This window comes from Eptesicus fuscus, chromosome 8, assembly GCF_027574615.1.
Source record: "Eptesicus fuscus isolate TK198812 chromosome 8, DD_ASM_mEF_20220401, whole genome shotgun sequence".
NCBI classification, from domain to species: domain Eukaryota; kingdom Metazoa; phylum Chordata; class Mammalia; order Chiroptera; family Vespertilionidae; genus Eptesicus; species Eptesicus fuscus.
In genome coordinates, this window is record NC_072480.1 from 76,412,151 (window position 1) to 76,426,146 (window position 13,996).

At 42.1% G+C, this 13,996-nt stretch overlaps 1 protein-coding gene across 1 annotated transcript; it reads left to right on the forward strand.

Moving 5' to 3' along the window:
* The first annotated feature begins 1,218 nt into the window (after positions 1 to 1,218).
* On the forward strand, positions 1,219 to 6,499 carry LOC103288199 (arylamine N-acetyltransferase 1). The gene is made up of 3 exons (XM_054719994.1): positions 1,219 to 1,262; positions 3,387 to 3,549; positions 5,103 to 6,499. Exon 3 carries the CDS (start codon positions 5,109 to 5,111, stop codon positions 5,979 to 5,981), a length of 873 nt encoding a protein of 290 aa, XP_054575969.1. The 5' UTR covers positions 1,219 to 1,262; positions 3,387 to 3,549; positions 5,103 to 5,108; the 3' UTR covers positions 5,982 to 6,499.
* Positions 6,500 to 13,996: the final 7,497 nt, after the last annotated feature.

The following is a 13,996-nucleotide window of genomic DNA, read 5'->3' on the forward strand; positions in this document are numbered from 1 at the left end:
GGTGTATGTCCATGTAAAGTTCCATGTCCATCTTCAGGGCATGTGAAGGAAGGTATTCATGACACTGGTGTTGTAGGAACTGGGAGTTGAGGGCACCTAAGTGCCCTTTACCAGTGGTACTGGTAAGTTAAAAGAACTTGGTTGGTTTTCTCCAAAACCAGACCCTGAGATGAGGGTCTGCACTTTAGTAGCTTCTTTGGGAGGCAATTTAAGGAAGCACCAGCATGGAGTGGGAAAGGCAAAGTCAGGGACAGTTTTGGAGTCAATAAAGGGTACATATTGGCAGGTGACCTCAATGAACAATAAGAACTTAATCTCACCGGAGGACATTGGGAGACAGTGTTGTTTGTGCCCCAGAGTAATCCCACCTGAGCAGGTAGAACTTGAGGGTATATACATCCTTCAACTACCATCATCCTGGGCTGAGTGGTGGTCCCAGGGACACTAAGTTGCACCTCCATCTAGCCTGCCCAAGCACAGGCCAAGAGAAAGGCCTCCCAAATCCATGCAGCAGGACACCAGAGCTATGGACTAGAACCATTAGTGCCAAAAAGAGGCAACAACTGTGTCATGTAGACAGGCTTTAAGACACAGCGTAGGGGAAGTGCATAAGAAACAGCAAGAGTTATACAGCAATATCATTAACGTGAATTAAAAACACAAGCAGAAACACCACATTACTGTGGACACATCACACTCACACCATATATTCAGACTAATTTTGGAGTCATTACATAGGACCTTGGAGGGCAGGAGTGGTGAGTGGTACTGAGGATGGGGGATGACTGGCAGAAGAATATAAACCAAGTGGCTTCATGGAGACTGATGAAGAAATGGTATCATAAATTTGGGAGAGTAATTTAAGATCTTGATTTTTTTCCTGCCTCTTCTAGTTTAATGAATCTGCTCTTCTGGGACTACAGTAAACCCCCACTTCCCACATTAGACCTAGGACATCTGGCTTCAGGCTCCCTAAGGCAAGGACTGTGTCAAATACAAGATCATACCCCTCACCGCCTGTGTGACGTAAGGCCCATCAGATAATGTAGCCCTCCACCCTTCTCCAATGAATAGATTTGAAGAGGAGGCACACAAGGACAACCTAAGGCCTCACAACTACATTTCCCAGAGATCCCTGTGTGATTCTGAGTAGACTCCAGGGAGGGGCTGTTTGGAAAGCCAGGGAGGGCACTTCCTGTATTGACCTCAAGTGGGAGGAGTGAAGTCAGTCTAGTTCCTGGTGTGGGTCCTAGTTGAACTCGGTAAGTGAATCTTTTTAGCTTTGAAATCGGGGCTTAATCCTATCTAAAATGTGAGTCCAGGAGGCTAGATACTACAGTGCGCTTGAATTCCAAGTCCAGAGGTGGTTCAGAAAGTAGGTGACACCTACTTAGAATCCTTATGCTGTAAGGACTGTACATGTGAAGATAATGGACCCTTGATTCAAACTGTTTGTGCCCACAGCAGCAGGTGCCCACAGCAGCACCTGCTGAGCTTTTTTTGGTAACCTGCTCTTTCCCTGCCTCAGGGCCCTCATTTTAGTTTCTCACAAAACGGCTGACCCCACCTTCTCTCACTCAAAAATAATAGCAACTTCCTGTCAATTAATTAATGTATCCTGCCCAGAGACTTATTTCGTTGGCCCTTTATGGGTTTTAAAAGTTCAGAGCCAACTTTAAAAAATACACAGATAACACCTGCACATCCGAGTTTGTCTGAGTTTCTGCTTTTCCTTAGGAGTGGGAAAAATAAAATAAAAAAACAAAAACCCTCTCAAAACTCCCCTGTTACAGCTGATCTCCACGCATGGGACTCTCTGGGCCACCTCACAGGCTTTCGGAACACCAAGCAGAGTTGAAGGAGGGTCTGTGGGTGAGGCTTGCCCAACAGCCTCTTTCCCATCCGGAAAATTACTGGGCTGGCCACTTGCCCCTGGGACTTAACTAGGCTGTAGTGTCCCTTAGAGTAGGTCTCAGAGCCGAAATAAAAGGAAAGAGAAGGGAAGGAAGGGAAGGAAAAGGAGGGGAGGGGGAAGGGAAACGGAGAGGAAAAGAAAATAACAGCACAGGAAAGGAAAGTCACTCAGAAACACTCCTTAAAATTCTTCCAGTCAACTCAGCAATTCCATCCCTTGGTATAAACACAAAATTATTGAAAACACATACTGTACTGCGAAAATGTACTTGAACACATTCACAGCAGCAGTATTCACAATAGTCAAAGGTGGAAACAAGCCAGATGCTGATCAAGGAAGGAAGAGACAAACAAAAATAGTGAATCCATACCATGGAACATTATTCAGTCATAAAAAGGAATGAAGTATTGATGTGTGTTACACAATAAATGAACCTTGGAAACATTATGCTAAATGAATGGAGGCAGCCACAAATGTGCCCTGTTATATGATTACATTTTTATGAAATATCCAGAATAGTTAAATCCACAGAGACAGAACGTAGAGTGGTGGCTGCCAGGGGCTGGAGGGAATGGGGAGTAACTGCTCAATGGGTATGGGGTTACATTTCCTGCTAATGAGATATTTTGAAACTAGATAGAGTGGTGATTGCACAAAATTGTGAATGTACCAAATGGTACCTCTGTTCACTTTAACATGGTTAATTTTATATTATGTGAATTTCACATCAGATATTTTAAAAAGTCTATTCAGTAATGCCAGGGATCCTGGGATTGGGGTTGACAATTTCACCCCAGTCCAGAAGTGTACTGTGCTGCTGATAGCCTTGGGGTGGCGGCAGCATTTCTCTTCCTTCCCCAGGTCCTCATTTTAGTTCCTCAAGCACAAAACAGGGCGTCCACTCCTCCCCTCAAAAGGAAATTTTTAAGCTGTCAACTCTCTGTTGTCCCAGAGACTTTCGGTTTGGCTTTTACCATTGTCAGCTGGGCAGCTGTTTCTGTGGACTGGCTCTCGGGCCTGTTCCTGGGACCTGCCTGACCTTTGCAGGCATTCACCCAGGGGCGGGTCTCAGATGCAAGCTCAGTGCACCGTGGCCTATTGAACGACGGTCTCTGAGCAGGACTAGCCTAGCAACTTCCCTTTCCATCCAGAAAGTCAAACAGCTGGCTCCTGGCCCCTGGGAAGGGAGGTAGGTGGTAGTGTCAATCCAGTGAAATGCCGTGGCCTTCGCTGGGACAGAGAAAAGGAAAGGGATAGAAAAAGAAAAAAGACAAAAATGCCCACAAAGAAAGTCACTCACTATCACTCCTCAAAAGTCTTCTATTCTGCACCAGAAATCTAGACAGTAGGTATAGAAGATTCCATTTTAATCCATAATTGTACTTGTGCTGCCTATAGCCTTGAGGTATGACAGCACCATCTCATGGGTGAACTAGCTTTGGATCAATCTGTTTTAATTCTTCCATTTTAGGTTCATGCCTGCAACTTTATTTGGGGAAAGACTAGGGCTTTCTTTAAAAACAAAACAAAACTGAAAACCACTGTTGTCCATGAAAGATGTAGAGATCCTAGAGACTGGGAACTGATCAATAAGTTCTTCATATCAACCTGTTTTCCAAGGGTACATCAAAAAGGTAGGTTGCAATTAAAGTACCATGTCACTAGGACCAATTACAGCAGTCAGTTCAATAAAACAACAAGAATCCATTTGATCCACAGAAGAAAGCAAGTCTCTTTTGCCTGATATTCAAGACCCTCTGGACGTTGCCTGTGCATCTGACCTTTCTTTTGCACGACTCTCCAGAATGACCACTGATATGTCTTCAGTCAGTTTCCCTGGAATCAGACACTGAGACAAGGATCCACGTGCATGTGACTTATTAGGGAAGTGCCCCTGGGAGAAACCAGTTCCAGCCTGGATGTGAATTCTAACTCAAAATGTGTCCCGACTCCAGGCAAGGTGGCTGGACTTGCAAAACCTCCCACCAGTCATTCATTGACTCAGAGCTGCCCTGGCAGGATATGCATTCCCTGGCTCATCCAGCCCTCTGCAGTGGAAGGCGAAGCAGCTCCAGGAGCCCACAAGGGGTTCTCCAAAGAGAATCTAGGGTGCAGGTCCTTAAGCATAAGGACACAGAAGCCAGGCTAGGGGCACAGTGAAATGGTAAAAGACATCTGAAGGGATCTGAGTGGAACACACAGCCTCACACTACCCTCAGCCCCAAATCTTCACCAATCCCATGTGCCTCTCTGAGTACACTGAACATGCTCTATTCCTTACCACTCTGTACCTATGATGGAGGCCAATAGGCCTAATGGGTTTCATTTATCACATCTTTTAAATGTTTTTTTTTAAATTTACTTTAGCCATAATTCTCATAACTTTTCTACTCTTTGTTCTATAATAAAAGGAGTCAGTGTTGACCATAGATCCTTTATTGTGGCCTCTCTGTTCCTTATTTTCATTTTGATTCACACTTCATTGGCCAATTAGGAAGTAACACTTTATAGGGGTAGCTCATCCTTCATGCATTCCTCAAATTCTTTCATCTTTGAGATTGTTTTCATATTCATGATGCCTTTGTGATTAAATGAAACCCTATCTGAGAATAGTATTTGGGGATCAAACTTTCCTCTTAACATAGTAACATATTGCTGTGGAGTATTCTGATGCCAGCCTGCTGGTTTCTCCCTTAAAAAGTGTTTGCTTTTCTACCAAATACCCAAGTAGTTTTCTTTAACTTTGAATTTCAGTAATTTAACCAGAATATATCCCAGTGTTGAACATTGAGTCAAACTTTTTCAGAATTTTGCTGTTTTTCAGATTTAATTTTTGCTTTAGATCGGAAAACATTTTGTTATTTTTATATACAATTTCCAATTGTGCATTTTGAGTTTTCTTCTTCAGAAGCACCAATTTGTTTTTCTCTTGGCTTTTTTCAAATTGTTTAATGGCTTTATCTTCCCATTGACAGTTACTATGAGTACCAAGTTTTTCTCCTACGTCTGTCATTTGATATCACAATATTACAATAGTAGTAGTAAACAAAAGACTTATGATTATAGATAGTTATATCGACTGTTTGTATTTACATATTTAAAATACATTAATTATAATTAGGCTAATCAAACAAATTCAAGTGCAAAAGTAACACTATGTGTTCTTGTTTTCTTTTCCTTGCCATAGGGGATCATGGACATCGAAGCATATTTTGAAAGAATTGGTTATAAGAACTCTAGGAACAAATTGGACCTGGAAACGTTAACTGACATTCTTCAGCACCAGATCCGGGCCATTCCCTTTGAGAACCTTAACATCCACTGTGGGGAACCCATGGAATTGGGCTTGGAGGCCATTTTTGATCAACTTGTGAGGAAGAACCGGGGAGGGTGGTGTCTCCAGGTCAATCACCTTCTGTACTGGGCTCTCACCACAATGGGTTTTGAGACCACAATGCTGGGAGGCTATGTTTACAACACTCCAGCTGACAAATACAGCAGTGCTATGATTCACCTCCTGCTGAAGGTGACGGTGGGCGGCAGGAACTACATAGTTGATGCTGGGTTTGGACGCTCTTACCAGCTATGGCAGCCTCTGGAGTTAATTTCTGGGAAGGATCAGCCTCAGGTGCCGGGCATCTTCCGCTTGACAGAAGAGGGAGGAACCTGGTACCTGGACCAAATCAGAAGAGAGCAGTATGTTCCAAACCAAGAATTCCTTAATTCTGACCTCCTGGAAAGGAAAAAGTACAGAAAGATCTACTCCTTCACGCTTGAACCTCGAACAATTGAAGATTTTGAGTCTGTTAATGAATATCTTCAGACGTCTGCCGCATCTGTGTTTACAAGCAAGTCATTCTGCTCCTTGCAAACCTCAAATGGGGTTCACTGTTTAGTGGGCTTCACCCTCACCTTTAGAAAATTCAATTATAAGGACAATATGGATCTGGTGGAGTTTAAGACACTGAATGAAGAAGAAATAGAAGAAGAGCTGAAAAATATATTTAATATTTCCTTGGAGAGAAAGCTTGTGCCCAAACATGGTGATAAATTTTTTACCATTTAGAGTAAGGAGTAGAAATGGTCTTCAGTATTATTTCAGGTACTGAAACTTCTTACCATAAAAACATTCCAATAATTATAAAAGTAGAGAGAATAAAAGAAGAAACCCCTATTTATCACCAGTTTTACCAACTATCAACTGGCAGCCTCTCTCTCAAATTTCCTCAGTGACCCCACATGATATTAAAGAAAATCTTAGACATCAAATCATTTTCATCCTTAAAAATGTTAGCACATGTAGTTAGAAAACATTTAAAAGAAACAGAACCACATGTCTTTTCAAAATTAACAATAATAAAGGTATTTAAAAGGTTTTGTGGGAGAAAACAGTGATTTCTGCTAGAAAGGCATCTCTGCTGGTTGAATGTTGAATTCATAAAAAATGTTTACCCGTGGTTCAGTAAATGGAAAATTGAGGAAATAGTTTTTATTAAATTCAACCAGGATCTGTCCCAATCTTTAAAATCCCACATATATAATTTAGGATTAGAATTCAACAGAGAAGAATGAGGCATGATATTGCTTCCTAATAGTTCTCAAGACAAGGCTTAAGCCAACACATAGTAATGTGTGATTAAGCACGCAGAGAGTGACACAGCTAATAATTTCTTACATGGTGCTTTTTGCAACCACAGCTCTTTATGTAGCATTTCCTTAATATAGATACACTGATATTTAGAAATTTTCAAATTCCTGAATTAAGTCATTTTGTCTAAAAGTAAAAATGATTGTGAATTTCAAAATACTTTTCTGTAAAAACTTGATGTCTACAAGTACGTTAAACATTGTTGGCTAATACGATGTCAGTCACAAAGTGGTTGTTCGGCAGAGTTAGGAGACGATGGGCTAGGACAGTGATGGGCAACCTTTTGAGCTTGGTGTGTCAAACTTCGCCAAAAAACTGAGCATAACTCGGGTAGTGTGTCACTTAGAGGAAAAAACATTATTTCGCAAATGTTTCATCCTCGGCATGCGGCCGCCTCAGCGGCCGCGTGTCATCAGAAATGGCTACGCATGTCAGTGCTGACACGTGTGTCATAGGTTCGCCATCACTGGGCTAGGACTTCCTCGCATCCACTTTCTTATCTCCCAGTTATTTTCTTTTACTTCCTCCCATACTTTGTCGTAAGAGTGTATAGACCTGAGTTCAGATCCTGTGACCACTGGATGAATTACTTCATGAATCTGTGGCTCTGATCCCTCGGAGGTAAAATGGGGATAATACTTAGATAATTAAGTGCCCGACAAGAGCCAGCTCTCAGTAAATATTTGTTATGTGGATGAATGAAGATCGTCAGTAATGTTTTTGATACGGAGTCAGCATTTGATGAAAGTTCTTCCATCTTGCTTTATTTCCATAGCTTGAATCTGGTCCTGAACCTGCCTGCTTCTTCTTCGATTAAATATGAATATGATATCAGATGGCCCCAATCTGACGGTGGATTTGTGCTTCAGAATTAAAATCTTTCTTATCTATAACTCACATTTTCTGTTTGTGAATTCCAGAATCAGGGCTATAATTTCAACTGCAGACTTGTTCTAACAGTATTTTCCCTTGTCAACTTGTGATTATCATGATGATAATGAAAAAAATAAATAAAATGGAATACGCATTGCTAAGAGAGGCACTTACAATAGAGTCAGGAGGCTATGAAGGAAGTGGGGCCCCTGCAGCCTGTGCAAAACTTGCACCTCAGTTCTCCCAGCTGCTGTTAAGTTGCTAACCTATTGCTAACTCAGCTCCAGGCTGAGCCATAAACACCCTAGAACAACTGCTAAATGGACACATATGAACTTTACTTCCTCCTTGTAGTTTTTGCTTTCCTCGTTTGCATATTGGAACTAATCAATCCCTGGTAACCTAGTCAGCAATCCCTCATTTGCATGAAAAAATGACAGGTTTTGGGTTTTGCCTTTATAAACCCGGCTTTTCTTTATTCTCTTTAGAGTGCAGCTGGGTTGTTCCCTGAATTTGCATCTCTTGGACTGGAATCCTTTTGCTCAAATAATTGCCTTTTGTCCTTTTTTTGCAGCCTGAACCTCTTCTGTAGTTAACAATAAGTTTAAGAGAAAAGCAGTGGCTAGAATGGAAAAATGTTAGTTAAAAGAATAAGTTACTTTGGATGATGGGTACTTCATGTACTGATGTAACTAACAGGTGGGAGATACTGCTCAGGGTGGAGATCCTTGGGAGAGGTGGATAGGAGACCTAGCAAGAGCTCGTTAGTAAAATCGCTTGGTTGGTGCCAGAACTGAAGAAGGTGACAAGAGAGAAGTCTGCCAGCCTGGCTACTCTGGTCGCTGCTTCTCAGGCCAGGAAGAGAGCCGTCCTAGAGGCTTACCAGAGAGAGAGGTAGGAAGGTCTCACAGCCCTTAGCTGGTTTAGCTCAGTGGTTAGAGCATTGGCCCATGGACTGAAGGGTCATGGGCTTGACCCAGTCACGAGCAGGTACATCAGTTGCAGGCTTGATCCCCTGCATGGTAGGGCGCGTGCAGGAGGCAACTAATTGATGTCTCTCTTGCATCAGTGTTTCTCTCTCTCTCTCCCCCTATCCTTTCCACTCTCTAAAAATCAGTGGAAAAAATATCTTTGGGTGAAGATTAACAAAAAAAGGAAAAAGAAAAAAAAAGAAAGGCCACACAGATACCACCAGGCAGGCATCAGCTGCACCCTGCCCACCAGTAGGTCCCAGCAGCAGTGGCCCAGGAGAAACTAGGGTAACCTCTGCCGCAGGGGAACCAAGAGCTCAGGTCCCTGACCATACATTGCCCCGTTGTTCTAATATCGCCCTCCTTCTCCAACCAAGCCCAGTGGGCAGGGGCTTCTCATTCGCTTGTTTTGTCTACACCACTAAACTATGAGTTCCTTTAGGAAAAAAAAAAATCCAAGCACTTAATAAATGTAGCCTAGTGGGCAAATAGTTTTGGTAATAAGACAAACAAATAAAACCTGAATTGTGTGTTAATTCTTCCTTGTGGTTTAGTACACGAGCCAACTCCCAACTTCTGGAATCAGTTATTCTGGTGTGGTGCCTCTGTAAAGTCTCCCTAAGGCACAAATGCCTGTTGTTTCATCTTCCCGTCACCTTAGTCAATCTATTCTATATGGTCTTTCCCTCACAAAGAGACAATGACAGCTCACAGTGACAGTTATCTTTAAGGCAGTGGTTCTCAATCTAATCTAACTTTACTCCTAATAGGACATTTGGTGACATGTGGAGACATTTGGTGATATCTGGAGACATCTTTAGTTATCACAACTGGGGGAAGAGGTGCTACTGGTATCCAGAAGGTAAAGGTCAGGAATGCTGTTAACATCTGACAATGCACAGGCCAGCCCCCACAAAGAATTACTCATGCCAAAATGTCAATACAGTCATTTGCCACTTAATAATGGAGACATGTTCTGAGAAAAGTTTATTAGGTGACTTTGTCATTGTGCAAACATCATAGAGTGCACTTACCCAAACCTAGATGTCAACTATACACCTAGGCTATATGGTATAGCCTATTGCTCCTAGGCTACAAGCCTGTACAGCATGTTACTAAACGGCACAACACCAGATTAAATCAAGCACAAGAGAAAATGATGCATTCTGTTTTACAGCAAACTTTTTTTTTAATTCTTAGAAACACTATGCTCTAAAATAACCTTAAAAGTATAGTAAATCCATAAACCCATAACATCATTGTTTAATATCAATAGCAAGTATTATGTGCTATACTTTTACACGACTGTTTAAACAAGCATCAGCACAAACACGTGAGTGATGCAGCAACATAATGTCACTTGGTGACAAGCGCTTTTCAGCTTCATTATAATTTTACTAGAGGCCCAGTACACAAATTTGTGCACAAGTGGGGTCCAGCCGGCCCAGCCTGATCAGCCTAATTGGCAGGGCAGGCAGGGGGGATGGAGAGGGAGGGCCACAGGCAGTTTGCTGGCCGGCCCCACCCCAGATTGGGGTGGAGGGGCCAATCAAGGTCAGGGCTGGCTGGGGGGAGGGGCTGCAGGCAGTTGGCCAGCTGGCCCCGCCCCCTGGTCAAATTCCTGGTCAAACTCCCAGTCGAGGGGACAATTTGCATATTAGCCTTTTATTATATAGGATGGGACCACTGTATATGCCATCCATCGTTGACTGAAATGCTGTGTGCACATGACCATAGTGCCAAGGTTGAGCATCCTGCTGAAAAGGGGGTCATGTGTTAAGTAAATGGTAGAACTTTAGGCATCAGATAATGAAGTGAGGGTGAGGGGAAGGTCTTTTAAACTCTACATCTTTCTACTCCTCAAATGTTGCTGTGCAGATGACCATAGCCACGTGCCTGACCATAGCTTCTTGGCTAAGTGATTAGACAGAAATGCTGTCTTGATACATGTCTTGATTTTTTCTTCTGAGTAAGTAGATTTTTGGAGAGGGCCCATCTAATGTTTTATTAAATTCAAATTCCTGGCACTGGTTGGGTTTTCCTTATACATATTGTACATGCATGAAGGAAGGATGTTTATGATTTCTAAAAATATCTCTGAGCCATATAATTACAACTTTTAATGTTATCATGTAAAAATATTATCTAACTTTGTATGGTTATTTGGTACAAATTTAAGTGTATAGGGTTCTAGTAATTACTCAGATGTTATTATTTTTAGAATTATTCTGTATAACTTCAGGGCAAATTCTGCAGTCACAGAGCTGAGTCAAGTTAATGTGATGATGGGAAATCAATATTTGTCTCATTAAATTAGCACCATCTTACAAGATAATAAGATGACTTGTCCCTAACTAGAATTCTACCATTAATAGGAAAAATAGGTTTACAGTTGTTTTTATGGAAAAGAATACAATAATTAATAAATAATACAAGAATAAACTCCATGTTTCACGTACTCCAACTGTAAACCTACTTTCGTCCCACCCTGTATGACCTCTGATCACAGGAAAGGATTTAATGGCACAAAACAACTTCGAACATTTTTATTCTTTTTCATCTGATTTCCACATTCCAGTACTATTTTAACTTAGTTTTATTTCTTTCCCTATGACATGTTATTCTTCCAATACAGGGAAAAAGTTTTATAAATGTGCTTCATCCTGAGAGATTGATTCAGTTTGATCATGTAAGAGCTTTCTATCCTTTGGCTTGAATTAAGGCTAGACAAGGTGACAGAGATCTCCAGCGATTTAAAAAAGCACACATTTTCATTGGTTTTTAGAGAGAGAGAAAGGGAGAGGAATAGAGAGATAGAAACATCATGATGAGAGAGAAACTGAAACATTGCCTGCCTCCTGTACAACCCCTACTGGGGACTGAGCCTGCAACCTGGGCATGTGCCCTGACCAGGAATCTAACCCGGCAACCTCTTTGTTCCTGGGTCAACGCTCAACCGCTCAGCCACATGGGCTGGTCTTCAGAGATTTTTATATAACAACATTTCTTCTATGTATTACATCACTTAAATAGATCAGTAGTCACATTTCATCCCTTAATACTCCTTGACATTTTCCCATCAGAAAGAAGTAATTACTCTAGAATTTTTTTAAAAAAGAAAAAGATAAAGGAAAGAAAGGACGGCATTAGACATAAGCCAATATTGTTTTAATTTCAAAGCACCTTCAGAAACTTCTAAGAGCACAGTGAATGCCAGGATAATAGGCTGTGATTCAAATCAAAGACAATGATGTCCCTACTCACAGCACACCACAGGCAACCAGAACATAGCATCCTGTAAGAACCATTTCAGCTGCCCTGAGCAGTTTCCCAATGTATTTCATTATTTGCTCCTGATATTGGTGGATAGGTTGAAATAATTTATAGACAACTATTTTCTTGGATGATTTAACAATTCAACTTTTGACACTCAATTTTTTAAATACCACACAGTTTTCATGAGGGATTAATCACTCTCTTGAGGATAGTGAGGCCCAGAAAGGTTAGATAAATTTCATACTTCCCTGGTTTCCCTTCTCCATTTATTCTTGACCCACTGTTAGGTAGGAAATCAGACATGAGTGGATGGCATGGGGCCTGCTCTGAGGTCTTGACAGGCGTTGGACCAACATTGCCTTCAGACTGCCTCTCTAGGGGAGGCCCAGCTGCCAGCAGAGCGCCAGAGGGCAGGTTCAAAATCAGCCAGTTCTTGGCACAAGCTCAGAGGAAAACAACATGACCTCAATGTGACCTTACTAGGGTCCTGGACTAATTATAATAAAATTTGCATTGTGGTTTTGACCCTCCCCCCCCCCACGGGTTTTTCTGTATGCATGATGGGTAAGGTCATGTGCATAATAAATATAGTTATATAACCCTTTTCTGTCAATCATCACTGAATGCAAATGGAAGTCTTTACCCAGAAAATCCCTCATTTAAATCATATAACCCAGGGGTTGGGGGTCACTGTCTCTAGCAACTGCCCTTCTCCTCGCTTGGAGTGTATCTTCAATAAATCCCACTTTGCTTTACTTTCTTTTTTGTTGAACTTAAAATCTTTTCTGCATCGACAAGAAGAACCAAGGTCTCAGCCAGTAACCCTAATCAGTAACACCACTACATCGTTTTAGGGTCAGATCGTAGAATATTGACATGACATGATTGACATTACAAAGAATTAATCCTCGTTCTGTAGTTCTGGAGACAGGGGGTGAGGATCTAATGTTTTGAGGAAGGGTACATCACGAATCACATTGTTATGTTAAGGTGATTATACGTCCCATGTGATCTGGGTTAAGATACAGTCCATCAGCATTTTAGGCAAGGCAGTTTAGACAAGAAAAAAGAAGTCACAGCACCCACGGGTAATTGATGGCCCTTGGCTCCTTCCCTGAGATCTCACAGGCCTCAAAAATCTTTACCCCCAGCGACTTTCTGTTTGCTTATTTTAGCCAATTTTTGATCCCGCTCATCCATTTTCCTAACAAATCCTAAGCAATGGGAAAGCAAATGATTTTCAAGTTTTATGTTTTCATCTTCATAGTCTAAAAATGGGCCTGAATGAAAAAGCGTTTTGGTCCAATAAGTATCTCTCCCCCAAAGGAGCGGTGCCAGACACACAGAGCTCTCGGGGATTGGCCTCTATTCGTCTCAGTCCAAACTTCAGGTAGAGATGGTGCTACCACAATGGAGATTAGGCAAGGCTGCACGCTCTGGTAACTTGCTTTATGAAATGAGATATGTTTCCAGGAACAGGAAAGCACTGGGGATATGTAGCTATTGTTTAAATCTGAGATAAAAAGACGCCCACTTTCAAAAAGGAGAGAACCGTGAACAAACCCTGTGTCTTCAAAGGCGAGTGTGACTCAGCAGAATGAGACATCTCACCCCCGAGGGGGAGGAAAGGGCTTTTCCTTTCGGGTCGGAGATGGAACATTTATAAAAAAGAATTCAAAGCTTCAGCCCTCTTGTGGTGCTTTGTGACTCGGAATTGAATGTATTAGTTTGACAAATTGGTTTTTACAGATGCCTGGATTTGAAAACCAAATCTACTCCTTGGCTGATGACCTCACAGAGGCCACACATCTTGCTGTAATGCCTGGAAGCGACTTCCACTGTATTTGTTTATCCAGGCCAGGGGTCGGCAAACTCATTAGTCAATAGAGCCAAATACCAACAGTACAACGATTGAAATTTCTTTTGAGAGCCAAATTTTTAAACTTAAACTTCTTCCAACGCCACTTCTTCAAAATAGACTCGCCCAGGCCGTGGTAGTTTGTGGAAGAGCCACACTCAAGGGGACAAAGAGCTGCATGTGGCTCGCGAGCCGCAGTTTGCCAACCACAGATCCAGCCGACAGAGGACACAGAAGGGGGCTGCCTCCCAGGTGAGTCTGTCACAAAGCAGGATGCTTATCAGTCAGGGTGGACCTGGACTTCTCTGCTGCTCTGCACTTGACCTTCCTTACTGAACCCGCACCTCCTATTGTCTCCTAACCAAAAATAGGAACAAACAGGAACGTGGGAGCAAGACATGGTAGAAACTGTGCAATGGAGTCGAAGCCTGAACTGGAAGCCAGAACTCAACGTC

Coding starts and splice junctions, on each gene's coding strand:
- LOC103288199 (XM_054719994.1), top strand. CDS start 5,109: ATGGACATCGAAGCATATTTTGAAAGAATTGGTTATAAGAACTCTAGG.